This window comes from Haliotis rufescens, unplaced genomic scaffold (genome assembly GCF_023055435.1).
Source record: "Haliotis rufescens isolate VD_foot unplaced genomic scaffold, xgHalRufe1.0.p SCAF_19, whole genome shotgun sequence".
Classification (NCBI taxonomy): Eukaryota; Metazoa; Mollusca; class Gastropoda; order Lepetellida; family Haliotidae; genus Haliotis; species Haliotis rufescens.
This window is the reverse complement of record NW_025963879.1, coordinates 3,375,730-3,403,172: the sequence shown is the minus strand read 5'-3', so window position 1 is coordinate 3,403,172 and position 27,443 is coordinate 3,375,730. Positions and strand designations below refer to the sequence as shown.

Below are 27,443 nucleotides of genomic sequence, written 5' to 3'. Positions count from 1 at the left end.
ACACTTGCTTTTGACAAATCCACTGTGCAAGATAACAGTGATTAATCAATCAACGTATTATCGGTTATACCTTACGGTTATATCGTTTTTTTGCAACTTTACTGATCATTTCTCTCTTGTTGCACTGCCACGTGCATATTACATAACATGTAATACATTCACCACATCAGATCTAGATATATAATCCAGTCATAGAATTATTATTATTATTATTACCTTGACACCCACATAGGCAGCGGTGAACGTTATTGTGATATTTTGTAGTCTTTGTCAGGTAATGTGAGTAGTTCTACCACTAATTATACTTGTAATAAAAGTCATTAACTGAGCATCAAGTTGAATGACAAATACACAGGTGGAGGGTAAAACAATGTTTCCCTTTTATTTGATTTATCAATATTTAAAAAATTCATTTTCAAAAGTTTTGGAATATTTTATTCTAAAAAATTACAAGGCTAGGAAAACTGAGGCTGTGTGTGAATGATAATGACTACAAGAAGATATGGTAGATGATTTTCTCAGAATCTGTAACACCAAATTTGCTGAAATTCAGCATCAGTGTTTGTCTTCATTATTAGGTTGAAGTCTTATAAAATGACCAAAAAGTAAGTTACTTTGAAAAAATAGTAAACCTTTGATAAAAAAAATATTGTAGGAAATTGAGAAGCTATGTTGAAAACATGTTGCCTCCCATGACATTTGTGTAGATGATTTCAGTTATTTTAATAGATTAGGTAATGCAACTGCTGATGACTTAAAGATCGCTGATTACTGTGGAGCTGTGTGCTGATGGTTATAATATGCCTGTTCTGTTCATCAAGGGAGCTGAAGGAACCGGACTGGCCTTCATCATCTTCACTCAAGCCATCAATGAATTTGGACCTTCAGCGCCGTTCTGGTCCATTGTTTTCTTTCTCATGCTCCTGTCTTTGGGCCTGGGCAGTGAGTTTGGCACTATTGAAGGTGTTTCCACATCACTTCATGACCTTCAACTTTACCCTTGGATGAAGAAAAAATGGCTTCTTTCAGGTATGTGTCTGTTCCATGTAGTGTTCTGGGTGGTAAAACTGTCATACACTGGAAGGTCTGCTGCTGACATTTGTCAGCTGGTTGTTAACAATATTTGATTTGATTTGATTTGATCAAACCCACCTAATATATAAAGAACCCAACTCTGCATAGCAAATCAAGGCACTCTTGACAAATGAATACATGTCTCCATGAAGAATATCACCATGGATAGACCAACATTGACCGTTGGTGGTGATGAACAGAAGCACCGAGGACACAGCTGCACCACAGGTGACGACATGGTTCCGGCAATTAATTGAATAAAAATACTTATGGTAGCAGATGGTTCATACTGTGTAGAATTTTGATCATGTACAAAAATGGTTATTTAATTAAACAAAAACATATGTTTTGAATATTCAGTTCTAAAATATGACTTAAGTTTCATCAATACATATGGTGATTGATGTTATCAACGTGATCAATTACCATTGTGTCTCTATTCAATTGTTCTAACATTAGTTGTATCGGGTTTTCGTAGTTCGGGGTTCAACTGACTTGTTTGTGTCTCTAGATAAATGTTCATTGTCTGGATTGGATTTTGAGGCCAGTGACAAACATGCAGCCAGAGTATTAGTTGCGAGTTTGATACAACAATAATTGCTTTGAATGTTAACATTTTTAGCCATTTGCCATTGTGTTGTATAGTCCGTTTGCTGCAAAATCGTACCGATGAAATGCAATATAGATAAATCAGAAAACAACAATTCATCTAAAATGGCATGAAAGTTTTTTATTTGTCCATATCAACTCATCAACATAATTTCAGACAATGTCGTAAAGGAGAGTAAATATTAAACTCTCATATAATTGTTGGTGTTTCAATGCCTGTTGTTAAAGGGGACATTTAAGTGCACCCCCTCTGACTTGCAATCATCAGGAACATGAAATACCAAGGTTTTCAAATCACCTGTGAATATCATTCATGTACTGTATTGTAATGATATGTTGAAAAACATTCTGTTTGTTTTATTATTTGAAATTAGTTGAACAGCTATACCAAGAACATCACTAACGTTGCTTTGAGAATATGTCACAGATTCTCATTGTATATTCCATTTAATAACTACTACAGAAAGATACGCTTCTGATTTAGACTTTTCATTTGAGATATTTTATTACAGAAAAGACAGTAGTGGGTTAGCCAACCATGTGCGAATGCAGGGCTGTTCAGTTTACAGTGAAGACAACCTTGTAACAACAGGCATTAATACACCAACAATTACATGAGAGTTTGTTAAACAACTTTTTCTCTACTTCATGACAATATCATCCCAGTTCGCCCCGATTATGTTTCTAGGTTTGTCAGCACCATACCCTCGCTCGTGGGTTTCACCGAAGTGGTAAACGTCTGAGACCTGCATCACTTCGGGCTTTCCTCCCACATTAAGCTGGCACGCCGCGATATAACTGGAATACTGTTAAAAGCGGCGTTAAACCGAACTCACTCACTCACTCACTCATGACAATATCTGAAATTATTGTGACGAGTTGGTATGGACGAATAGACAACTTTCAACTTTCCATTTAAGACGAATTGTTGCTTTTTGATTTTTATCCATTTATGATATTGCAACACATGGACTATATTGTGAACCATTCATAGTCTTCTGAAATTCTTTTAGCGTTTTCAGCTGTGTATTTGCCACGACTACATTTACTTCCACAGATATGCTAATTAGGATGAGACTGTAGGCTACCTAGAACATGTACCCGTGTGTACAAGCCAACCTGACACATGGAATGTACAAAATGTGATAGAGAACTACATTACATGCCAAGCTTGCAACACCCAAACTTGTTATTACCCCAGCATGTTACTGTGTTGTGACTCACAGACTGTCGTCTCCTCTCTACAGCCGTGTTATGTGGTACCAGCTGCGTCACGGGGATCCTGTTTGTCCTTGGGAGCGGCTCCTACTGGGTGGCGCTGTTCGACACCTTCGCTGGCTCCTTCCCCCTCATCCTGGTGGCTCTAGCGGAGACCATCGGAGTAGCCTATGTCTATGGACTCAACAGGTACCAGCTCCCCCTGCTGGAGTTCTAGCTATGTATTTAAAAAAATCATTTTCAAAAGTTTTGGAATATTTTATTCTAAAAAATTACAAGGCTAGGAAAACTGAGGCTGTGTGTGAATGATAATGACTACAAGAAGATATGGTAGATGATTTTCTCTATTTTCTCAGAATCTGTAACACCAAATTTGCTGAAATTCAGCATCAGTGTTTGTCATATGATTGGCCAGTCACATTCTCAGAAAAACCCAAACAAGTTAGCTGGGAGGGCTGTATAGGTATTATGACTTCCTTATAGGGCTGCAATGATACAGGAAGGTCACAATAAGAAGACTACTGAAGTTCTTAAGCTTCAAAGTGGAACTTCCTCTAACTTTCCTTCAAAACACTTCAAATTTCAAAACAGCAGAAAACTTCAAAGTTGAAACACCAGAAAATAATCAGTGTACTTCACGTCTGTATCGTTCAACTTTTTCAGAATCTTTTTTGTCAGGAGACGGTGATGCCCTCTGGGTACTGACAATGTCTCCTGCTGTTGTTTGTTTATTTGTTGTTTAACGCTGCACTCAGCAATATTCCAACTATATGATGGCGGTCTGTAAATAATCGAGTCTGGACTAGACAATCCAGTGATTGATGTCATGAGCATCGATCCACGCAATTGGGATTGCGATGACATGCAATTGGGATGACATGCATCAACCAAATCAATGAACCTGACCACCCGATCCCGTTGGTCCTGCTTTTGAGTCTTAACAGAGGTGGAGTCATAGGGGGTAGATGACCAACACAACAATCAGTGCTTTTTCCACCTAACACCATCTACAATGTATGTTTCAGAGTTTGAAAAATAATTAGAATAGTAGTTGTTTATGATTCATAGTGTACAAAAATATTTATTAAATATTATGCGCTTTAAAAAACCCACATCGTATCCCTTCCATGAATTCAGGTGAACGAACAGGTATAACAAACTTTGCCCTTAAAAATATGAAATTTGAAATGAATCATTTCTAGACACTATAATTTACCTTTAAAATTATATTTCCTGCACTTATAAGCACTGATTTATATGCGGAGAGTAAGGTTACCGTGTGTATTTTCTCGTAACCTAAGCCGGAAATAGCAATCAGCTGTACACCCGTTTTCTGCCAATCTACTGGTGATTCTGTTACAAAATGCCCAATGATACAACTTCAAAGCATTTTGATGCAATAGTCGGAAGAAATTTTATCTGAAATTATTGTTCAATCAGGAATAATATATTCCAATATCGTTTTACTTTAGTTGCAACTTTTACTCTATATATTTAATGTTATAATAACCATTAGTGTAGCACTTGGTACAGGTGATTGCTATTGCTGGATATTTTTATGTATGGAACAATTTGACCTGTCACCATAGGGACTTCCCGCACTACATGTATTTCGAAAATATTATGTTGACATATGATAGTCAAATTGCTTCAAATATTTCTTTTGATGTGTCAAAGTACGCCATTTATAATTTATGTATCCATTCTCTGGCAACTAAAGTTTGTTTCAAGGCGTCAATAGCTGTAATCTGACCATGGTTGCTGTGCCAACCACTGATCACTTCAAACACGATTTCGCCAAAATTAATGTAAACAATATTGAATGAAATTTTGACTAAAATTAATAAAATATAATACAAACATAAGTTCAGATATACAATGAACACGTTTTTGTAACCAGATAGTATAATAATGGGATTGAATTGAGTACCATTCTGGTGAAACCATGGTGATGCAGATGGTTGATGTCTACCACTCTGGTGAAACCATGGTGATGCAGATGGTTGATGTCTACCACTCTGGTGAAACCATGGTGATGCAGGTGGTTGATGTCTACCATTCTGGTGAAACCATGGTGATGCAGATGGTTGATGTCTACCACTCTGGTGAAACCATGGTGATGCAGATGGTTGATGTCTACCACTCTGGTAAAACCATAATGATGCAGATGGTTGATGTCTACCACTCTGGTGAAACCATGGTGATGCAGATGGTTGATGTCTACCACTCTGGTGAAACCATGGTGATGCAGATGGTTGATGTCTACCACTCTGGTGAAACCATAATGATGCAGATGGTTGATGTCTACCACTCTGGTGAAACCATGGTGATGCAGATGGTTGATGTCTACCACTCTGGTGAAACCATGGTGATGCAGATGGTTGATGTCTACCACTCTGGTGAAACCATGGTGATGCAGGTGGTTTATGTCTACCATTCTGGTGAAACCATGGTGATGCAGATGGTTGATGTCTACCACTCTGATGAAACCATGGTGATGCAGGTGGTTGATGTCTACCACTCTGGTGAAACCATGGTGATGCAGATGGTTGATGTCTACCATTCTGGTGAAACCATGGTGATGCAGATGGTTGATGTCTACCACTCTGGTGAAACCATGGTGATGGCTTGGCACTTGAGTTTAACTTATAATCACAAAGTTTTCCCGGTAAGTCTCAACATTGACTGTTATCGAGACAAGGAGTTCATTAATGTCATTAATCTTGCACGATTTCTCTATTTATTCACGGTATTTACAATAAACAGCAAGAACAGACTCCCCAGTGAGAGAGACAAACACATGTGTATACAATGTCCCTGTTTGCACAATATTGCTTCAAACATCTATGCAAGGTTGGAGATGTATTGTGTACATGTATTGCATAAAGTATATTATTGTGTGTGATGGCTGGTACTAGTTCCTACTGTTGGTGATTGCAGGTTCTGTGCTGACATAGAGTTCATGATAGGACACAGGCCCAACATCTGCTGGCGGATCGTGTGGAAGGTGGTGGCGCCCCTACTCATCATCACCCTCCTTATCTCCACCCTCATCAGCAAGTTCAGCAAGCCACTCACATACAAGCCTTATGACAAGGACAATGTAAGAGGGCGGGAAATGTGTACTCAAGCCACTACACTCATACTCACCAGTAACAGTGATCATATCAGTTTACATGCATCTTACCTAAGAACCAGTTTTGGTGATATGATGACATGCCATGCCAGTAAAGCAAAACTTTTATTTTTGTAATGATAATTTTACAGCAGAAATCATCTGGGACTGATGGAATCTGTTTCAGCTAATAATCTAGACTGATTATTGTCTAGCATTGAGGTTTTCTATTTGTACTACTGACTAACTTGAACAGCACTAACTCCCTGTATGACACACCTTGGTAGGGGGCACGGGTGGCCCAGTCGTCTAAGGCGCCGCGATTCGTTGTGCAGAGCTGCGTCCCTTGGGCACACCAGAAACCTATGAGTGTGGGTTCGAATCACGATTCGCCCCGATTATGTTTCTAGGTTTGTCAACACCATACCCGTGCTCGTAGGTTTCACCGAAGTGGTAAATGTCTGTGACCTGCATCACTTCGTGCTTTCCTCCCACATTAAGCTGACATACTGTGCTATAACTGGAATACTGTTAAAAGCGGTGTTAAACCCAACTCACTCACTCACTATGGGGACACAAGTCCAACTAATCACAACTCAACAGATGTGGCCCATTACCGGGGATGTCAGTCAAGTGAGTGAGTGTCTGCTGAAGAATGGTTGTTTGTAAAGGATCAAATCCACAGCAAGTCAGGTCCCATATTACGATTACCCATTTGTCATTTGACAGCTCTTACAACGAGCATGAGCTACTGAAGATCTTTTTTTACCCAGATTTTGATTGAGGGCCATTAATTGATCTTGATAACTGTCATGAAATAAGAAAGTTAAAACCACTTTTTAAATGGCCTTTGTTATATTTGTTATTGCAGGGCGAGCTGGCTATTACAGAAGTACCCTATCCATGGTATGCCACCATTGTCTGTGCCTTCCTCGTGCTCTCCTCCATTCTGTGGATGCCCGCCATTGCAATACTACGCCGGTTTGGATGTCTGTCATACAATGTGGCGAAGGCAGCGCGAGCCGACACACGTGGCGTGACCAGCTCTACTATGAAGTTCGTCAGAAGCAACGCCACAATAGAGGACAACGACTCTGGACACAACTCGGATGAAGGGGCGGGTCATGATGAGATCCTGTACGTCGGGAAGTCATCTGGGGAACAGATCCTACAGGAATTCAAAGCTAGAGATTCAGAAGTATAATTCCTATATATACATCCATTAGTTCTAGTATACGTACTGTTTCCTGATGGTTGTTGAAGAGTTGTTTGTGTTGCTGATTTGTTGTCCTGATAATACCTGCGTAAAAGCACTGCTGAAAATATGTGCCTTTAAATTTATGCATCATCGGTACTTCACAGGCTTGTATACCCTGTGTTCCTCCATCGCCTGTGAGGACATATGGACACTATAGTGTGGTAGTGATGCTTGTCTGTTGTTAGTTAGCTAATGAACTGAAGCTGTTTTAGCAATTATTTTCACCCCGGTTTCAAACCCCTCGGAACATTACATAGCAATCACCATGTGTGTCTGTCAATTTTCCATTTCTGGAGCAGGACTCCTAAACAATTAAATATTTCTTGTTGAAACTTTCTATGTAGATCAGTCTCGAGGGGAACGGGTGCCTTTTTATGATTGGGGATTTCGAAAATACTGAACAGCATTATTTTTTTCTTCACTGAATTGAAGGTATGCAATGAACCAAAAGTGGGGTATAAGTAGCCAAACTCTGTTTCTGAATTGCACCAGCCTGATATGTCATCTCCTCATTACTCTTATTTTTTAATCACGGATTGTTTTGTCAAAGTCAGAGGAGGGAATAATATGTTTGAGAAGCTGACATCAGCTTCTTCTTGTTTAAACTGGATCCCAGAATGTTATTTTACAAATATTACCTGTAGGAGGGAGAAAAAACAAGAGAAAATTAAAAGAATTTGCCTGACGTAAAAGCAGAAAGTCACATGGCTATGTCACATGTTGAAGAATTGTGGAACTAGAAACATTACCATTAGTGTCATGCTAGCTGAGCCCGCGTTGGTTCCCTCTCCCTGGAACCAGGCCTCAGCTGGATTAAGTGGATAAGCATCATGTCTGCCCTGCATACTGGCCCTATGTATACACATGCGATGGAGGAAGTGATACTCACAAACCTGTGAAGAATGGATGATGAGTTTTATGTGAATGATATATTTTAAAATGCCTTGATGAAAGGATGACTGACGATGATATTGATGTTATTGTTAGTGTATGTGGAATATCATCAGTATTAGATATATAGTTGACGATTTAGATTAGATCTTTGTTTGAAAATATAGATTTGCTAGATTAGCCAAAATAAAAGTAATGTGTGAAATAATCTGTATTTAGGCCTATATGCTGCAGTAGAAGTACTAGTGGTAGTATTATAAATATTGGTTAAGTGTGAACAGATATGTCTATTTGTACCCACTGAAGTAGTTGGTAGTTGTAGGGAAGTATCTCCCTTGAGATTATTCTGATGGCATGTGACATAACTTGTAATGTCAGGCCTGTGTTGATGAGAGATGCATGCTATGTGATTTATAGAAAGGGATATGAAGCACTCAACCATAAGTATTGGTTTACCAGTAAAAGGGTACAACCCATCTTCCCGAGGCAAGGGAGATAACTGACTATGAAAGTCCTGTTTCCACCCTTACTGAACATGACTGGAATTCCAGAGTTACAGTTTGGCTGGACTAACGAGTCTATGCATAGTCCAATCAAAATCACATAACGAACTAGACATCCAGTTCGTAAACAACATGGATTTCAATGGGCAGATTTTGGTCGACTGCAGGATTTTCAAAGCATGTCTACCGTTGACAAATGTTTTCCAAATCTTTTCATGTTTTAATCAAAGTGCTCAAGTAATTCGATGCACTTCGTGAGGCAAGACCTGTTTTTTTACAATATATATCTTGATTATCGACCAGATCGTCTAGACTGGCAGCCACTATATTGTTTGAAGCACAAATGATATGACAGGTGGAATCAGATTGGTCATAAGGAGGGACATTCAAGGGGCTTAACTCATAATGCGCTCTGGTGGTGCTATGATTGAACCAAGAATTTCAAGCCTAGTTCGGCAAGGGTGGAAACTGGATTTTTATAGTCGGTAAACGCCCTTGCCTCGAGAAGATGGGTACAACTGTGAACTACATGTAGATGAATATCTGCAGATGATATCTTTAGAGGATGCTCAAATATAGTTCAGGCTGTTCTTTAACTATAGGAACTTGTCACATTCAGAATGAACACAGACGTCAGAACTGAGCAGTCTTGCATCCTGATCTAGGAAGAGTTGCCCCCCTTTTCTGTACTGGTCAGTTTTTGAAAGGCAATGTATAACTTATTTCTAACTTCTCCACTGCCACCCTACAGTTGGTTTCATTAGTTGTTCCCATCCAACTTACTGCCATTTCTAACAGTATTTAATCATGACCAAACTATGGAATAGTATCTAAAGATACTAACATTGTTTTCAGATATGATGCGTAGTACAGTTCATCTCGATATACACAAGACCCTGGCTAGGAGAACATTACTGATCTCCTGTTAAGTGTTTAACTTTGACCTTGAGGTCTGTGCTTCTATCAATCCATCAATTCCACCAATCCATCATTAATTGCTTTTCCAGGCAGAATTGAAACAAACATTCAAAACTTTTAAATTAAATTTCAAATTTGCATACTGATCAACCAATTTGTGTTGTGGAGTCTGTTATTTGTTGTTTCTATGGAAACAAGTTGTAATGTTCCCATGTAGGACAGTCCTGGTTATATAATCCCCCTGACAAGCCACATGTTCCTGTGTGAGATGCAGATAACAATATGTCCTCGTGGTGTCAGTGGGATTCATATGTCTTCCAGTCCTACTTTCCAAATCTCTTCTTCTTACTAAAATTGGTTCATGTGATGCAAGGGACACCATCTTAGAGGATTATGATTAGAATCCTTGTCAAAAAGGTAGTAAGAATATACATATTTACATAGCTGTGAGGAGTTTTGTGCCATGACAGTATGCCTGGGTGTGTAGATTTAGAGTTTGTGGCTTCATTTAGAGACTGTATGGCATAGATCCCAAAGACTGAATCATGAATGTAAATTTTTAATAATGTAAATAGTTTGAGTAATATTGTACAGTGATAGAGTTTATAATATTATAAACTTATATAATTCAGATGTATATTTCTATATCAACTCTATATGTGCTATAACAAGTGCTACAGATATATACAAATCTATATTTTCTTATACCGGTTATTGACCCATACACACTGTATCCAGCCACTCTGGTTGCCATAGAAACTCTGCATTATTGTCCTGCAGTCCAGGTAGAGTATCTCACTGCAATCAAATTACACTCCAGATTCTAGCCCATGTTCAGCCTCTGTACCACTATTTCAGGTACATGCTCTTGTTTGTCCTCATCTTGTGTTTCCCCAGTCTCACTAAGCAGACACTGCAGGTAGTAATTTAAACAGTCTTCACCTTGCTGGTTTAAATATTGTTAATTGATTTTAGTGTTTCATTTTTATTTACATACTGCCAAAGATAGTTTCCATGGCAACTGATGCTGACACCTTGGTCTATGTCCGTCCCTGCAGCATTATCTGCTGAATCTGTCAGCTGGGTTGCCTACCCCCCTCAGTTTGTCCATCTTAGCGCTACAATCATCATTCGTGTGTTACAGTATGGGAGTCTTAGCCCCTCAACAGTTGTAGCACTATGATGTAACTCTACATTAACCTTCGATAGTCTCACCAGTATGATTTCACTCTGCATAAGCCCTCAATAGTAGTAGCTCTATGATATCACTGTGTTTAGACCCTCAATAGTCGCAGCACTGTGATATCACTCTGCATAGGCCCTCAATAGTAATAGTTCTATGATATCACTGTGTTTAGACCCTCAATAGTCCCAGCATTATATCACTCTGCATAGGCCCTCAATAGTAATAGTTCTATGATATCATTGTGTTTAGACCCTCAATAGTCGCAGCACTGTGATATCACTCTGCATAGGCCCTCAATAGTAATAGCTCTATGATATCACTGTGTTTAGACCCTCAGTAGTCGTAGCACTGTGATATCACTGTGTGTCAACCAAAAATAGTTGCAGCACTATGATATCATGGTGTGCAGACTCTCGATATTTGCAGCAATATGATATCATGGTGTGCAGACTCTCAATATTTGCAGCACTATGATATGGTGTGTAGACCCTCGATATTCGCAGCACTATGATATCATGGTGTGTAGACCCTCGATATTCGCAGCACTGTGATATCATGGTGTGCAGACTCTCAATATTTGCAGCACTATGATATCATGGTGTGCAGACTCTCGATATTCGCAGCACTATGATATCATGGTGTGCAGACTCTCGATATTTGCAGCACTATGATACCATGGTGTGTAGACCCTCGATATTCGCAGCACTATGATATCATGGTGTGCAGACTCTCGATATTTACAGCACTATGATATCATGGTGTGCAGACTCTCGATATTCGCAGCACTATGATATCATGGTGTGTAGACCCTCGATATTCGCAGCACTATGATATCATGGTGTGTAGACCCTCGATAGTTGTAACACTATGGTATCCTGTTGTTGGACCCTCCAGTATCTTAGCACTGTGATACCACTGTGCTGGACCTTCAATAGTTGTAGCACAATAATATCACTGTGCATAGACCGTTGGTTTAGATGCTATGATATTGCCATGGGGATAAGGTCCCTGATCTGTTTGGTGAACTACCTCATCTCCAGATGCTGGGGTAGAGATTTTTGTAATATATACTTGTTCCACCTTGGCATTAGGGTGTTCACAAAGATTCGTCCAACCATCCTGACACTGGTATCTTGTATCTTTTTCCAAGTTTACAGTACTTATGTTTTCGTTCATATGTTCAGACTGGCTATTTGATAATGAAAGCTTGTTAACAAATCCTGTGTGAACATAAGCTCCCCCAGCCCAACTTCTTGACCAACCTGCAATTCATCTTTTGTAAGCACCTGTTACTAAGTCCGAAAGTTTACATGACAGTCCATGTTTTCTTGTAAATGATGCACATTTTTTACAGAAGTTCATACAATATATACGCATACATTGAGTTTTGACTATTTTCCCCAAAGCGAAAAAATTTCCATCAGCTAGTTAACCCTGGAAAATACAATTAAAGCTGTCAATTACCTTGTTTAGGAGCCAATGATGGGAAATGTGTTTTGTTTCATGGACATTTTAACTAAGTTTGTTCTTTCCAGCTCGATCTCTGACGTTAAAGCTAACTTGTGTCTAGTTTATATATCGCCCCTTCCTTATCAATATTCTAAGCTTCCAGGCCACTTACAGCGTCCAGTGTTTAAAGTTTGATATCATGTGAAATATAGTGGCAGGAAGAACACTGACACAAGCTTACTTAGCTGCCGTTATGCTTGGATGATTACAATGCCATTAATAGGATGATCAGTACTTGATACATGTTTGTATACACTACATCTCCATCACCCATCATGTCTGTTCTATGGCAGCTAGTGATAGAAGGCCATGTACAACTCACAGCAGTCTAATGAGCCTACGTCTTGTGCATGAACTGTGTGCAAACCCTACCGTTTCCTGACAATAAAGCAATACGAAGCATGGAGGCCGCAAGATGATAGCATGTATGTTTTAAGAGAAATATTGCTGATGATTTGAGCCCTCATTGGTCTGAGCAATGGTTTCCCTCTCTAAGGTTTCTCTCTCACTGGTTTCCCTCTTGCTGGAACCAGGGCCCTGTTCCACAAAGTGATTGTAGCGCTAAGATGATTGAAACTCCAATACTTTATCACAGGCTTACGACAGTGTTAGCGCTATGAACACTTTGTGGAACGGGGCTCAGGCCTGTAGCAGCCTTATGCATTCACGGGGGATGGAGGACCACAGTGTATACAAAGCTGTCATGTGCGGATGATGGTGTATGTTCAACTCTTAGACCTGACGATGTATTGTTACATAAACTATTTCAAGTAAGTTTGAAGGAAGGTTTGTATTTTGTAGTCCAGAAAATGCCCTGTCATGGTGCACACAGAAAGTGATGGTGAAACAAGTCATTGTGTTTCTTACGTCAAAGATGACAAGAGATCGAGTAGGATGCTGACACCAAAGATTTCAACATTAAATGCAGTGTTTTTTCTTGATTGTGTGATCAATGAAATAGCAGTGGGGTTTTTTTCCACTGGAAGTATTCATTTTGTTGTTTTTTTATATAAACATTTGTTTCAAAAAGAAACCAGGTTGTTGTGACAAAGGAAAATTTGAGACTGTATTTTCATTGATCAAGTATATTAAAGATTATTTTAGTTGGTTTTAGCTTTTTTGTCATGCATGAAGATTGTGATATTTGCATTAATTTCATCTCCTGGTCTATGATGTGATCTGTTTGTTTATCTGTCCATCATTTTATTCATGCTGTTTGTAAAATTCAAATCCGTTAAATATTTTTATTGCCTTTTACTGTTTACAGATGTTTTAATCTATTTTCATGGCACCGAGTGTAGAGTGAAGGGTTTGTTTCCGGATTAAAATGAAAAGTTGTTACCTGTGCCATGCATCAGCATAGTGGTGAAGTGTTTTTTATGACTTGGTGAATTTGAAATTCACCTTTTATGAAAATAAATAAAATGAATTGTAGTTTGAGTCAGATTCCCAAATAAATTTCATCACTAGTATCACAAAACAAACTTTCTTGACAAAAACTGCTGAGGGGATAAATCATCATGTAACATTGTAAATATGGTTTGTTGAAGTATTGAATTGTGGATTGTTTGTGATTTTAGAGTGAAAAGAAACTGTGTTATAAGCATTTTCTCTGTATCAGCACAAAGAAAAAGCAAAACTGAAAATGAGTTTATAAGGTATGTCCTGTTATGTGTTCCAAGGAAAAAAGTATTGTGGAGGTTCAGCGAGAAATTGTGTTAATTGACAAAACTACATTTGTCTGAAGGCATGAAACATCTTTATTGTTTGTAACAACACTTCGGCTTCCTTGCCCACATACACACACATATCCCCCAAGGTCCATGGTGGTCTGAGTGGGAGGGAGCCTCACCACTGGCATGTAGGACGTGTCTCTTGTTGAAGGTGATGGAAGACATTTCTCAGCTACATGTTTGTGATAGCCATTAAAAGGTGTGTTTAAGTTCCTAGATTTCTTAGCTGTGACTGTCAATATTGCAGAAGACTATGGGTACGGATGGCAATTATTAAGTCAATACACTTATTCAGTATTCATCCGATGAAGGGGCAAGATGTACCCCTGAAACGTTGTTACAAAGAATAAAGAGGTTGTTAGCCATCAAGTTTCATCTCATGTTGACAACTTCCAAATGCCTATCAAATACAACAATTATCTGTAAGCATGGTAAGACAAATGTAGACATTTCTCCAGCTTCATATATTTAATAAATATTATTTCACTTAGACTTTGTTTGCAAAGGCATGGACAAAATGGAAAAATATGTGTTATCCATGTAAGTTATATGAATATTTACAATACCTCACCATTATCTGTTTTAATGATATAACCTTATACTGTCTTCCATATTTAATGTAGTCCACATTTTAGAACAGTTGCTATGACCACATCGCCAGAGGTGGGGTAGGAGCAAAGTAACCTGAAGATCATGTGGGAGTTTACCCTAGTTTTCTGGGTGGCCATATTTGTAGATATTCAAGCTGTGTATTTCTGTAATTCTGTACTGCTGCAGTCAGATCAGCATGGCAATGTGTTTTAACAGTACCATGTTTTTACATATTCATGACTGTCATTTTGAATGGACTGGGTCAGCAGGTCTGTAAACCAAGTAATTACAAAAGAACACCCTACATTTGTGAATGTGTATTGTGGAACTTCATTAATCTCGAGCGTTTAATTAAATACTACCCCAAAACCTCTTTCAAATTACTATAGTGAAACTGCCATGGCAGATTAACTATATTACTATAGTAAGAATCGAGGGGTCCTTAACCTTTTTAAGGTAGTATATCTAGAAGTTCCTGCAGGTAATGGCTTTTCCCGCTAGACAGGTTTCAGACTGATGAGGTTTCACTCTGTGCAGATTATTCATATGTGTACATTCTTGGATGTTACACAACACTTTCAGAATCTACAAAAGTTGGTGATTTACAAAAAGAAGGATTGAATTTGAATAGCTGAATGTTTGAAATTCATTTGAAATCTGCTAAACTAAATGCTGCTTACTTCACCAAGTCCCTTCTAAAACCAATTTGGTGTATTTATATGTGCCAATTAAATGTGAATTAAGGTGTTAGAGTCAAACATCTGTTACAAACTTCTTTTTCAAGTAAAATCAACTAACCACTACTATTTGTATGGAACATTTTTGGAGCCATCATTCGGTTTTCCCACTATGACGAAACTCTACAATAGCAGCAGCATCCTTATGTATGTATTTAAATGTATTTGTTGGACTTATTTTTAATTGTTATATAATCCAGCTGAGCTGATGGGAGAGTTCTGTCAGTTTACACAGGCCGTTCAGCTTCATCTTGCCAACATTGCAGCGTATCACAAGATATTTACTTGTTTTTCACACTTCTCTTGAAGCTCTACCCTGCAATCTCCACCCTTCTCTCCTAGCCCTACCCTGCAGTCTCCACCCTTCTCTCCTAGCCCTACCCTGCAGTCTCCACCCTTCTCTCCTAGCCCTACCCTGCAGTCTCCACTTTTCTCTCCCAGCCCTACCCTGCAGTCTCCAACCTTCTCTCCTAGCCCTACCCTGCAGTCTCCACCCTTCTCTCCTAGCCCTACCCTGCAGTCTCCACCCTTCTCTCCTAGCCCTACCCTGCAGTCTCCACTTTTCTCTCCCAGCCCTACCCTGCAGTCTCCACCCTTCTCTCCTAGCCCTACCCTGCAGTCTCCACCCTTCTCTCCTAGCCCTACCCTGCAGTCTCCACTTTTGTCTCCCAGCCCTACCCTGCAGACTCCACCCTTCTCCCCCAGCCCTACCCTGCAATCTCCACCCTTTTCTACCCTTCAATCTCCACCAGCCCTACCCTTCTCTACCCTTCAATCTCCACCCTTCTCTACCAGCTCTACCCTTCAATCTCCACCCTTCTGTCACATGTTCACTCTTATAATCTCCACCTTTCTCTCCCTGGCAGTTTTGCATCAAAGTATGGATCTTGAGACATTTTGAGTTTAAAACTGACCAAAATGTTATGAAGCCTTATTTCTTTTCATGTTTTTCTGAAGTCCAGAGAACAAGAAATATGACAACAGTTGCAATGAGCACAAGGTGTGGCCTTGAACAGTCTTTGTTGTTGAAAAGCATTAATGGAATTTGATGACAGTTATCAAACCTGATTTCTGAATGTCAGCTTTTAGCTCTGGATATCTCTCTTCAAATTCCAACCTGACTTGTAAAGCTTATGATTCAAAGAATAAATTGCATTCATTGTGTCTGCAGTCACTGTTCTGTGGTTTTTCAATGGTTTTATTTTTACTTTTGAATTTATACATTAGCAGTGGACCTGTGAAGATTCCGGGGTTGAATAGGTCTTCAGCAACCCATGCTTGCCGTGAAAGGTGACTATGCTTGTCGTAAAAGGCGACTAACGGGATCGGTGGTCTGGCTCGCTGACTTGGTTGATGCATGTCATCGATCCCAATTGCATGGATTGATGCTCATGATATTAATCACTGGATTGTCTGGTCCAGACCCGATTATTTACAGACCGCCGTCATATAGCTGGAATATTGCTGAGTGCGGCGGAAAACAACCAACCAACCATGGGCAGTGAGTTGTATTTAATTCACTTTCAGCATTTATTCCAGTCATATCACAAAGGGGCCACCAAGACTGAGTAGGTTTCAGGCATGCCAAGCAATCTCTTCAACATGAACAATAAAACAACAGAGGGCAGCTGAGTGGAAACATTCTGAGTTTATTTACAAGACAGTGGATGTGCACTCGATATAAGTGTTGTAAATGTACAGTCACAGATTCAGTTATGTAACATCAATTGAATGTTCCATGCCTCACTCGTAAAATTATGGACATCAGAAGGTCAATGTATTCAAATGCTGCTGCAAAAATAAGTTTACAAATAGTTATACACAACACATGTATGAATACATAACATTTAATTTTATTGGAGTGAAGACCTCGTATTCCAGTTTCAGATTAGACAGATATGATATACATATTAAGTCTCCATAATACTTCATTGTCAACAGATATGGAATATCATGTCACAGTCTTTGGTAAACAAATGTTAAAAAATTTAGTACATGTTCATAAAGGAAAACAAACTAAATCCATGAGAAAGAGGTTACAATTTTTCTATCTCAATCAAACATGCTAGATGCCTCTTCCGACAAATATTGATAATATAATGAACAATTATAATTGGTTCTCTCTTTATAGTCAACATTGTACCATATTTATGTTATTTATGTTATTTACGTTATTTACGTTACTTAATGCTGAAGGAAATCACTGTATCACAAATTGAAACTGACATTAAACTTGAACTTCACCAGCAGTCAAGACATACCAGCTGTTTGGTAATTTAGTCAATGATAATATCATGGTATTATCATTCAACATGTACTGGGTTGGTATTTTCTGTAATGAAGAAGACATTTTGATGTTGTAAACTTGTGGCTACATCAAAGAAAGGCAGTTTAGGCGTAATGTGTAAAGACAACATTCAAGGGTGCCTGACACATCTGAAAGTCACAATACAGAGTAAAACATTCACAAAGGACAATTGTTGGCATACCACTTCAGAGAGATCCATATTCAAATATAGGACAAGAATGGCATACTACACACACAGAAGGTGTACAGACATACAGAATGTATTTTCAAGCTCTATAGCAAACTATGATGTGTTTGCCATAATCTAGATAATGGACGGATTTGAATTATGTATGTATGTATGTATTATTTGGATTAAATACATCATGATATTTACTAATGAGACCATTAAATATACAATTTAACAATTCTGTCACGAATTCTCATAACTATGTTGAAAATTACTTTAATTCATTTCATTGATTTATTAACAAAACCGCTGCTATTCAGTTGTCTAAGATCCATATCCTACACAAAGACCCCAACAATATACATACTGTGCTTTAAGTTCAATATTACGCACACTATAATAAACCACCCCATCATTACCAATACCCAGTCCCCTACACCTGTGACCTCCCCAACGCCTTGTCTATGCTTCAATCATCCTCCATTGTCCATTGAGGGTTCCCATCTGCATCTGTGTCCATGTCTTCCTGTGGGTCTTCAGAGCCATCTGGTGCAAGAAACACACATTTCATCAAGATCAGCCGATTTAAACAATTTAAACTGTTCTCCAATAAAAAGATTTAGATAAAGTCAAAAATGTCTTTTACCTTGACAAACGAAAAGAGACATGTCTTTTCTGCCCACTATCCCTACCCTTGCAATCTACATCTTTCTCTCAAAGACCTACCCTGAAGTCTCCATTTTTCTCTCCCTGCCGTACCTCTTCCAGCCCTACCCTGCAGTCTCCACCTTTCACTCCCAGCCCTACGCTGCAAACTCCACCTTTCTCTCCCAGCCCTACCCTGCAGTCTCCACCTTTCTCTCCCAGCCCTACCCTGCAAGTTCAACCTTTCTCTCCCAGCCCCACCCTGCAAGTTCCACCTTTCTCTCCCAGCCCTACCCTGCAAGTTACACCTTTCTCTCCCAGCCCTACCCTGCAAGTTCAACCTTTCTCTCCCAGCCCCACCCTGCAAGTTCCACCTTTCTCTCCCAGCCCTACCCAGTTCCACCTTTCTCTCCCAGCCCTACCCTGCAGTCTCCTGCTTCTCTCCCAGCCCTACCCTGCAGTCTCCACCTTTCTCTCTCAGCCCTACCCTGCAAGTTCCACCTTTCTCTCCCAGCCCTACCCTGCAGTCTCCACCTTTCTCTCTCAGCCCTACCCTGCAAGTTCCACCTTTCTCTCCCAGCCCTACCCTGCAGACTCCACCTTTCTCTCCCAGCCCTACCCTGCAAGTTCAACCTGTCTCTCCTAGCCCTACCCTGCAGTCTCCACCTTTCCCTCCCAGCCCTACCCTGCAGTCTCCACCTTTCTCTCCCAGCTCTACCCTGCAAGTTCAACCTGTCTCTTCTAGCCCTACCCTGCAAGTTCCACCTTTCTCTCCCAGACCTAGACTCACCTCTGCAATCTCCACTTTTCTCTCCCAACTTTTTACTTTCTTCTGTATCTCATATAGATCTGCTTTTTCTGACACATACTCCATGACTTCTGGCACACGGAAGTCTGCCAACTGCTGACGTAGTTTGCGGTTAATGTTTTCAGCCTTCGCTCGCTCCTGAATATGAAAATATACGTCAAATATCTATCAATTCCTAAGAAATATATAAAATTACTTGAACTACTCAGAGCTACAAATTACCTGCCAATGTGAAAACACTCTTATGTGAGGGTGAGGCCAGCTTCCTACACCTATGTACAGTTAGTTTTGTTTCTGCCTTAATAGCCACACTTCACTGCCTCCATGATCCAGTGGATAGAGCATGTACTAAAACATGTTACAAGATGCATGTTATGACTCGCGCTTGGCATTAAAGTTATTAAAAGGGGTCTGATCAACTTTAGAGTCGGTATCCTGTCTGAATGGGGTGTCCAAGTTTAACTATGACATGGTATCACAGTGGGCTAGCACTAATAAGGGCATGATTAGTCCATACTAGTAGCATGAGTAGAAGCGCATGCACGCACTGACTTACTGATGCACCAGACTAACAATCCACATTTACACTTCGCTGATGATAGGTGACAAGTTAGCATTGAGATATTAAAGAATAGTAACTTCTGGCCACCTGTACCTGCTCAACAACCTTGGTCTCAGCATCAATCTTGGACAGCAAGTCATTTCTCGAGGATATCTCTGATCCAAGTCGTTCAGACTCCATTGTGAGTGTGTGGAGTTTTTTCTACAATGACAAATACAAATCACTAATTTGCTACATCATAAAGCACACTCTTTACATAGCACTGATGACCAGCAGCAGCAGCACAGACCATCATTTCATTCCTGAGGAACGTGCTGAGTATCTCTTCTACCATATTGTTCAGCATATCAACAATATTCCTTCTATGTCATTACAGGCTGAAATAATCAAGTCTTGGTCAGCCAAACCAGTGGTTAATATAATGAGTAATGTCCTATGCTACCGGAGTACAATGACACACAATCAAGCAACTGATCACCCTATCCAATCTGTTGGCCTCTTTCAACATGCTAAAGAGTGCTGGGGACCTATATCTTAACCAAGATCCCAACGGAATACATATCTCATGAGGATACTATAATTGATGCTTAGCTCATATCACAGACTTCAACACACATTCACAACAGTATATTCCCTTTTCTCCAGCTCATACACATTTAGCATCAAGTTTGCTTGCCTACTGGTTTGTTAAATTGCTGTTTTACATTTAACAGTACAAATACACAGCATGAGTGAGTGAGTATGGTTTTACACTGCTTCAGCAATATTCCAGCAATATCACAACGGAGGACACCAGAAATTAGCTTCACACATGGTACCCATGTGGTGAATCGAAACCCAGGTCTTCCCTTAAACCACTAGGCTACCACTCCGCCTCTACACAGCGTGACTGCCCTCGTACCTTGTATGAGTTGAGGACCTGCAGTGTGTTCCCAGCCATCAGCTTGAGACGGAGCAGGTCCTGGTTCCGTTCATCGATCTTCTCCAGGTACTGCTGGTTCTCGATTTTCAGCTGGTTGAAGTCCACCTCATGCAGCACCTCTCCCATCTCCTCTTTCTACAACACAGACGCTGAACACATATAGACACATCAACACAGAGACATAAACATGACTTGTGGTAAACACAACAATCTTAGAACACATACAGGTGGACAACTCACCTTTCTACAACACAGACGCTGAACACATATAGACACATCAACACAGAGACATAAACATGACTTGTGGTAAACACAACAATCTTAGAACACATACAGGTGGACAACTCACCTTTCTACAACACAGACGCTGAACACATATAGACACATCAACACAGAGACATAAACATGACTTGTGGTAAACACAACAATCTTAGAACACATACAGGTGGACAACTCACCTTTCTACAACACAGACGCTGAACACATATCAACACAGAGACATAAACATGACTTGTGGTAAACACAACAATCTTAGAACACATACAGGTGGACAACTCACCTTTCTACAACACAGACGCTGAACACATATAGACACATCAACACAGAGACATAAACATGACTTGTGGTAAACACAACAATCTTAGAACACATACAGGTGGACAACTCACCTTTCTACAACACAGACGCTGAACACATATAGACACATCAACACAGAGACATAACACAACAATCTCTGTAATATGCTTAAGAATGTTAAGACTGGAATCCATTGTGTGTGGGAAGACAATGAAGGTCAGTGATGTGATGAACCATACTAACCTGTTTCAGCTGAAGATGAAGCTTTTTCTTCTGTACTTTCAGTGTGGAATTTTTCAGTCTCAACTTTTCAATAAGTGTGTCCTGGAGGCAAAACACAAACATATATACTCCAACTATGCCAGACATGTCTAACAAACAATTCAGACAAAGTGGTAGAGGAACAAATTATAGAATTCAGTTATTTTGGATTCTCTATATATAAGAAAATTGGCACTCAGAACAGGTTACACTGTTTACATGACAAATGACAAAAGCATATGTCAGTCACTTGAGAGATCAAGCTTGCTTAGATAAGCTTATACTGATGAGTGTTATAAGAGGAAGAAGCAAAGATTATTCAACTTTTTTATAAGTCACTGTAGTATTCACACTAGACCTGACTCTCTTTCAATGTTTCACTGAATTGTAAATTTTACACTAATTTGATTAAATTTAATATTTATATACTTATCCTATCTCACACTTTGTTTGTTTGATTATTGTTTAGCAATATTCCAGCTATATGACAGCGGTCTGTAAATAATTGAATCTGGACGTGACAATCCAGTGATTGACATCATTGGCATCAAGTCTACGCAATTGGGATACGATGACATGCTTCAACGATGTCAGCGAGCCTGACCACCCGATCCTGTTAGCCGCCTCTTACAACAAGCAGAGTTGCCTCTTATGGCAAGCATGCGTTGCTGTACACCTATTCTTACCCGGATCTTTACGGGTGGGCATTTAGCGTGTGAGACATAAGTATGAAAATATACAATTTAATGTAAAATTTAACCCATCTCACACTATGTCTTAATCCAATGGTTAGACGGTTGGGCCTAGAAACACGAGGAAGCAGGAACTAAACACAAACACAGTGATACAAACAATAAGCTATAACACTGTCTAGTGTCATAATAGACAAGATCTTGTGAGTGGGTAAAAAATACAGTAACACAAAATGACCCCTTTACGCTAGTCGGGATACAGCGGGTAACAATGTTGATTGGCATAACGACCAGGTGATGCATAAGGGTAGATGTGCATGTGGCAATATCGATCCATGGGAGGAGGGTATCGATCCCAGCTGTGATGACGATCCCTGTAATCGCAATCGCAATCCATAGACGACCGTCGATAGTTAGGTCACTGTGAGTCTGAGTCGAAGGAGCGGGAATGATCTTGACATTGATGGTGATCCGATGGTTAGTAGAAGGCAGGAGATACCGTCCCGATGATTGATTCAAAGAATCGGGGTAATAATCATTCTTAGAAGGAAGGCGATCATCTTGTCGGGATGGAGCATTCTGGGACTTATCAGTTGTCTTGTTAGCTCGATCTGTAGAACGGCGATCCTGAGAATGTTGATCAATGGACGGTTGTTCCTTAGAATGGCAATTCTTCGATGAACGTCTGTTCGTTGAGAACTTGAACATCAAGTGGAGGAGCAAGGGATAAGCGACTCTCGGCTGATGGTCGTGGAGTGCCAAGAGGGTCGACAGTAAGGAAAGTCATATCATCGTCTTCTACTGATAGTGGGGGTATGGTAGACGAATGACGTGGCTTGATCACCCTTACAGAAGAGGGGACAGCTTGTTTGGTTACATGCTTGGGTTTCTTGGCAGATGAAGGCCTGTGTTCAGCATCCATGAATTTCGATCGGCAGTCGACATTATATTTTTTACATTTATGTAAGTATGTGCAGAAATCTTCCTCAGAGAGTTGGAGCATTAAGAACATATGTGGTCCAGTTTGCAAAGGCTGTGACAGTCACAACAAAGATTGGCTGAGGAATAAGTATGGCTGCAAATTCTACAGCCAAGCAACCCTTCTTATGATCCGTTCCCATACTCTTCAAATAATATTGTAGATGTTGAAACGATTGTGAGGAAGCTCTCATAAAAAAAAGCAAAAAGGTATTCTCTAGTGTTCAATACACGTCCACCCCCCCCCCCCCAAACACACAGTGAGTGAGTGAGTGAGTGAATGAGTGAGTGAGTGAGTGAGATTGGTTTTACGCCGGCTATTAGCAATATTCCAGCCATATCACGGCAGGGGACACCAGAAATGGGCTTCACTTATTGTACCCATGTCGGGATTCGAACGTGACATTTGGCGTGACGAGCGATCGCTTTAACCACTAGGCTACCTGACCGCCCCTCCCCCACACACACACACAGTGACAATTAGAAGGAAAATGATGAGTGAGTGAGTATATTTTTACGCCGCTTTTAGCAATATTCCAGCAATATCACGGCGGGGGACACCAGAAATGGGCTTCACACATTGTACCCATGTCGGGAATCGAACCCGGGTCTTCGGCGTGACGAGCGAATGCTTCAACCACTAGGCTACCCGACCGCCCCGGAAAATGATGAGGCAGAGGTAGTAAGGTGATCAAGTTGTATAAGATCACATGGACAGGATTACAGTGTGAGACTCATTTGTTTAGGTGGTGACCATGGTGTTGCTGGGATGTGTTTAGGTGAAATGTTTTCAGAAGCTGGAAGAAGGAAGAAATGCATAGTGTGAGATAGGATAAGTATAAAAATTTGGAACTTTGACAAGAAACCAACAACAGTTGTGAAATAACTTACTCTTGCTCTGAGTTTATCTTCAAAATAGCGGATGACCTTCTCTGCGATGACTTTAGCTGTCCTCTGGTTCACTGCACCCTTGACAATATCTCGGTCAAACTCATACGAGTCTTTCTTCATCTCTGCTAGACGCATGTCAGCCTCCTCCATTATTGCCTTCAAGGATGACACAGTTCACACAATTAGAAATTACATCAAGACATTCACTTAAAAAGCAAATTAATCTCATTGTCATGAATTACTCCCCAAAGTCATTAAGAACTAGGAAAACTTCACAATCTCCTTAGCAATGACCATAACAATAATACATACTGTTGACAAAGTGTTAAAAGTATGAAAATTCATTTTGCCTGAATAATCTTGATCATGATAACACAATGTATTATTAGTATATGTGAGCTAACTGGACAAAAATAAAATACAAGACTTGCTATCAATAGTCTTACAGTTAAACTTTTATATTTCTATTTCTAGTGTGTTCATCTGATATAACACACCTTGTAAGTGTCCATGATTTTCTCAGAGTCTTCTTTCAGTTTCTCTATTTCCTCTCGTAACTCTTCTATTTCTCTCTGAGCAATATCACATTTCTGTTCAGCAGTAAGTTTGAGGGACTTGTCTAAGTTGCTACTGCGGGACTTGGACCGCTTCCGTCCCACGCCTCGCATTTCCTGTGTTGACTGAGACTGAAGTGCTCCCAAGGTTGGTTGGACCGCCACCCCAGGAACGTCCTTTGGCTCAACACGCTTGAGAAATTTCTCAAACATTTGTGTTTCTGCAGCGAGGACCTCATTTGCCCGTCTGGAATGTAATAGATGAAAATTAAAAAGAGGGGTTATGACAATCATTCATAGTTTCCATTTTAGGCCTTTTCCCCAATTCAATATCACAATCCTCACATGTCACTGACTGACCTATGAAATCTGTTCTTCCTAGATAAAACGAAAAGAAATATGATTATCCCATTAAACCTTTTTGCCAACTGGGAAACTTGGAAATATTGACATTATTATATTAATGAAAATTATAAGACATGTTCATATGCCTGAGAACTGGCTTTACACTATACTTATAGATTTATAACAGAAATCAACTCACACATTTTTCACTAGAGAGTAATTGTAATTCAAGTTGTAAACTAACCCTAATCATCGAATATGTTGTGTTGATATTCACAGCATTATTCGACATACATATTATATATTCATTATTAAAATTAGATCAATTCCATATCTATATATTATTATACTGTTGACGATTCCCTTTTATATAAACAATATTTTGTGCCCAATATTTTAATATTGATGGCCGCAAAGAAACATTATGTGTGATATTCGATTTCGAGATGAAACACTAAGTTTACAAACATTTTTACCAAAACTTTGAAAAAACATAATAGTGCACATACAGTGTCTCCTCAACGAGTTGAAATAACTGTTCATCTGTGAGATCTTGAAGGGGATCTTCAGCAGTATCATTGCTGGTGTCAACACTCATCGTCTCCGATTCCGCCATTTTGACTTGAATGACTCGTTGCTATAGTGAACATCCGGGACATTTGTCATTGAAAATATAAACGTTTTACAATCCCATTTAGTTGTCTTTAGCTTTAGTCCTTATAAATATTGTTATTGTAAATACTGTTATTGTAATGGCGTTGGAATATAATAGTGAGGTAAATCTGAACAATCACTGATTTACTACAATTTTATATGATGTAAGCGGCAGTTGTTATTCGGGAGAACTCGGCATCACTCGCCTCGCCGATGTCGAGATCTTGTTGAGAAAATGGGGATATTTTGCTGGTTTTGTCAAAGCACATGTTTGTCACCACGTTGCCAGTTAAGTAGACATTTCGACTTGTTGATAAATGTCGTAATAGTTAAAACCATTAGACAAATAATTTAAAGAAAGAAGAAAACAGTACGATAAATGTATAATTGGATTCATTTAGATTTCATTGCAAGGTGATACCATTTTCAGAAATTTGTTGCACTTTTAAAGGAAAACTTTCAGTCGTCTAGCTGTCGTCATTTTAATTGGCCCGCGTAATCACCAGAAGCCAATAAAAAAAACTGGGCTTCTGACCAGCAAGGGGCCAACTGGAAAACCTTGTTGACAGCCAGGGGTATTCCTCTTGAATCCTCACATTTGAGTGGATGATCTGCTTGTGTAAATGTGTATGTACAATTATGTAGTTTGGTATACAGAAAATACGTGTACATATTATTTTTGTAACAATGAAATTCAGTTCATTTACATGACAACGACTGCATTATATCTCAATAGAGCCGATGTAAAAACTACGTTCTTTGTTCAAAGGATTAGCGGATAATACGTTGATTGTTATCTAACTATTTGGTGTTTTTTTTTAAAGAACCGTGGACATCATGAACATAGTTGCCATGTGTGCTATCTCAGCTGACTAATGAGACTTGACTCCTGTATGAAATACCTGAAACAAACTTACGTGGCCAGTTGGGAAACAACACGGGTCATAATATCCTGAAACGCTATATATAGTTTAAAATATTAGATTGTTATACAAAGACACGTACGTGCCATCGGACAAGTTTCTTTGTACAGCTTCCGATATAGAGATATTGTTCCTCCTTGTTGATATCTGCGGATACATTCCTCGAACAAGGCAACTGCCTGATTATACATATTACTTTTGTCGGTTGTAATTATAATATTTGCATTTCGTTTTCAATCATTTGATGTATGGCAAGAACGCGGGAGGCCTCAACGGTGACTGATCAAATTGTTCCATACGTAAAACATATATCAGGCAACAGCAATCAGTTGTTCCAAAATAATTCGATGTTGGGATATCTTATATCTGATAAAATAATAGTTTCAGATACTAGTCATTCAGTGAATGCACCAAAATTCTTTGAAGTTATATTTATTGCGATTCACTGATAGATTGTTAAAACTATAAAAACATCTAAGTGTTATTTTCCGGCTTTGTTTACGAGAAAATACACACGGTAGTCTTTATTTCTGCAGAGTTTATTGCACTTATATAGCGACGTGCATGCTTTTGTGTGTGTGTGTGTGTGTGTGTGTGTGTGTGTGTGTGTGTGTGTGTGTGTGTGTGAGACTGCTGCCGAGTGTATAGTGCCAGCCGACTGAGATACCATGTTATAGTCTGACCGCCACCGTGGTCTAGTGGTAGAGCGGCCGCCCGGAGAGCGGAAGGTCCGGGATTCGATCCCCGGCCGCGTCATACCAAAATACGTTAAAAGATGGTACTTGTTACCCTGTCTGGCGCTCGGCATTAAGG

The 27,443-nt window shown here is 39.6% G+C and overlaps 2 protein-coding genes across 2 annotated transcripts in view; one reads left to right on the top strand and one right to left on the bottom strand.

Annotated features, from left to right (window-relative positions):
- The window catches only part of LOC124121464 (sodium- and chloride-dependent transporter XTRP3-like), a 48,347-nt gene extending 31,835 nt beyond the window's left edge, over positions 1-16,512 (top strand). Inside the window, exons 6-9 of the mRNA XM_046484474.2 lie at positions 822-1,029; positions 2,931-3,090; positions 5,842-6,004; positions 6,888-16,512. Of these exons, the coding sequence (XP_046340430.2) occupies positions 822-1,029; positions 2,931-3,090; positions 5,842-6,004; positions 6,888-7,220 (864 nt within the window). The 3' untranslated portion in view covers positions 7,221-16,512. The remainder of the gene's footprint in view (positions 1-821; positions 1,030-2,930; positions 3,091-5,841; positions 6,005-6,887) is intronic.
- Positions 16,513-16,971: 459 nt separating this feature from the next.
- Positions 16,972-25,716, bottom strand: LOC124121466 (coiled-coil domain-containing protein 113-like). Its single transcript, XM_046484475.2, has 8 exons — positions 25,563-25,716; positions 24,652-24,955; positions 24,155-24,310; positions 21,576-21,656; positions 20,736-20,891; positions 19,928-20,035; positions 19,255-19,410; positions 16,972-18,365 (listed from the first exon to the last, which is right to left on the bottom strand). The coding sequence occupies exons 1-8, from the start codon at positions 25,667-25,669 to the stop codon at positions 18,282-18,284; spliced, it is 1,152 nt and encodes a 383-aa protein (XP_046340431.1). The 5' UTR covers positions 25,670-25,716; the 3' UTR covers positions 16,972-18,281.
- Between the last annotated feature and the right edge of the window lie 1,727 nt (positions 25,717-27,443).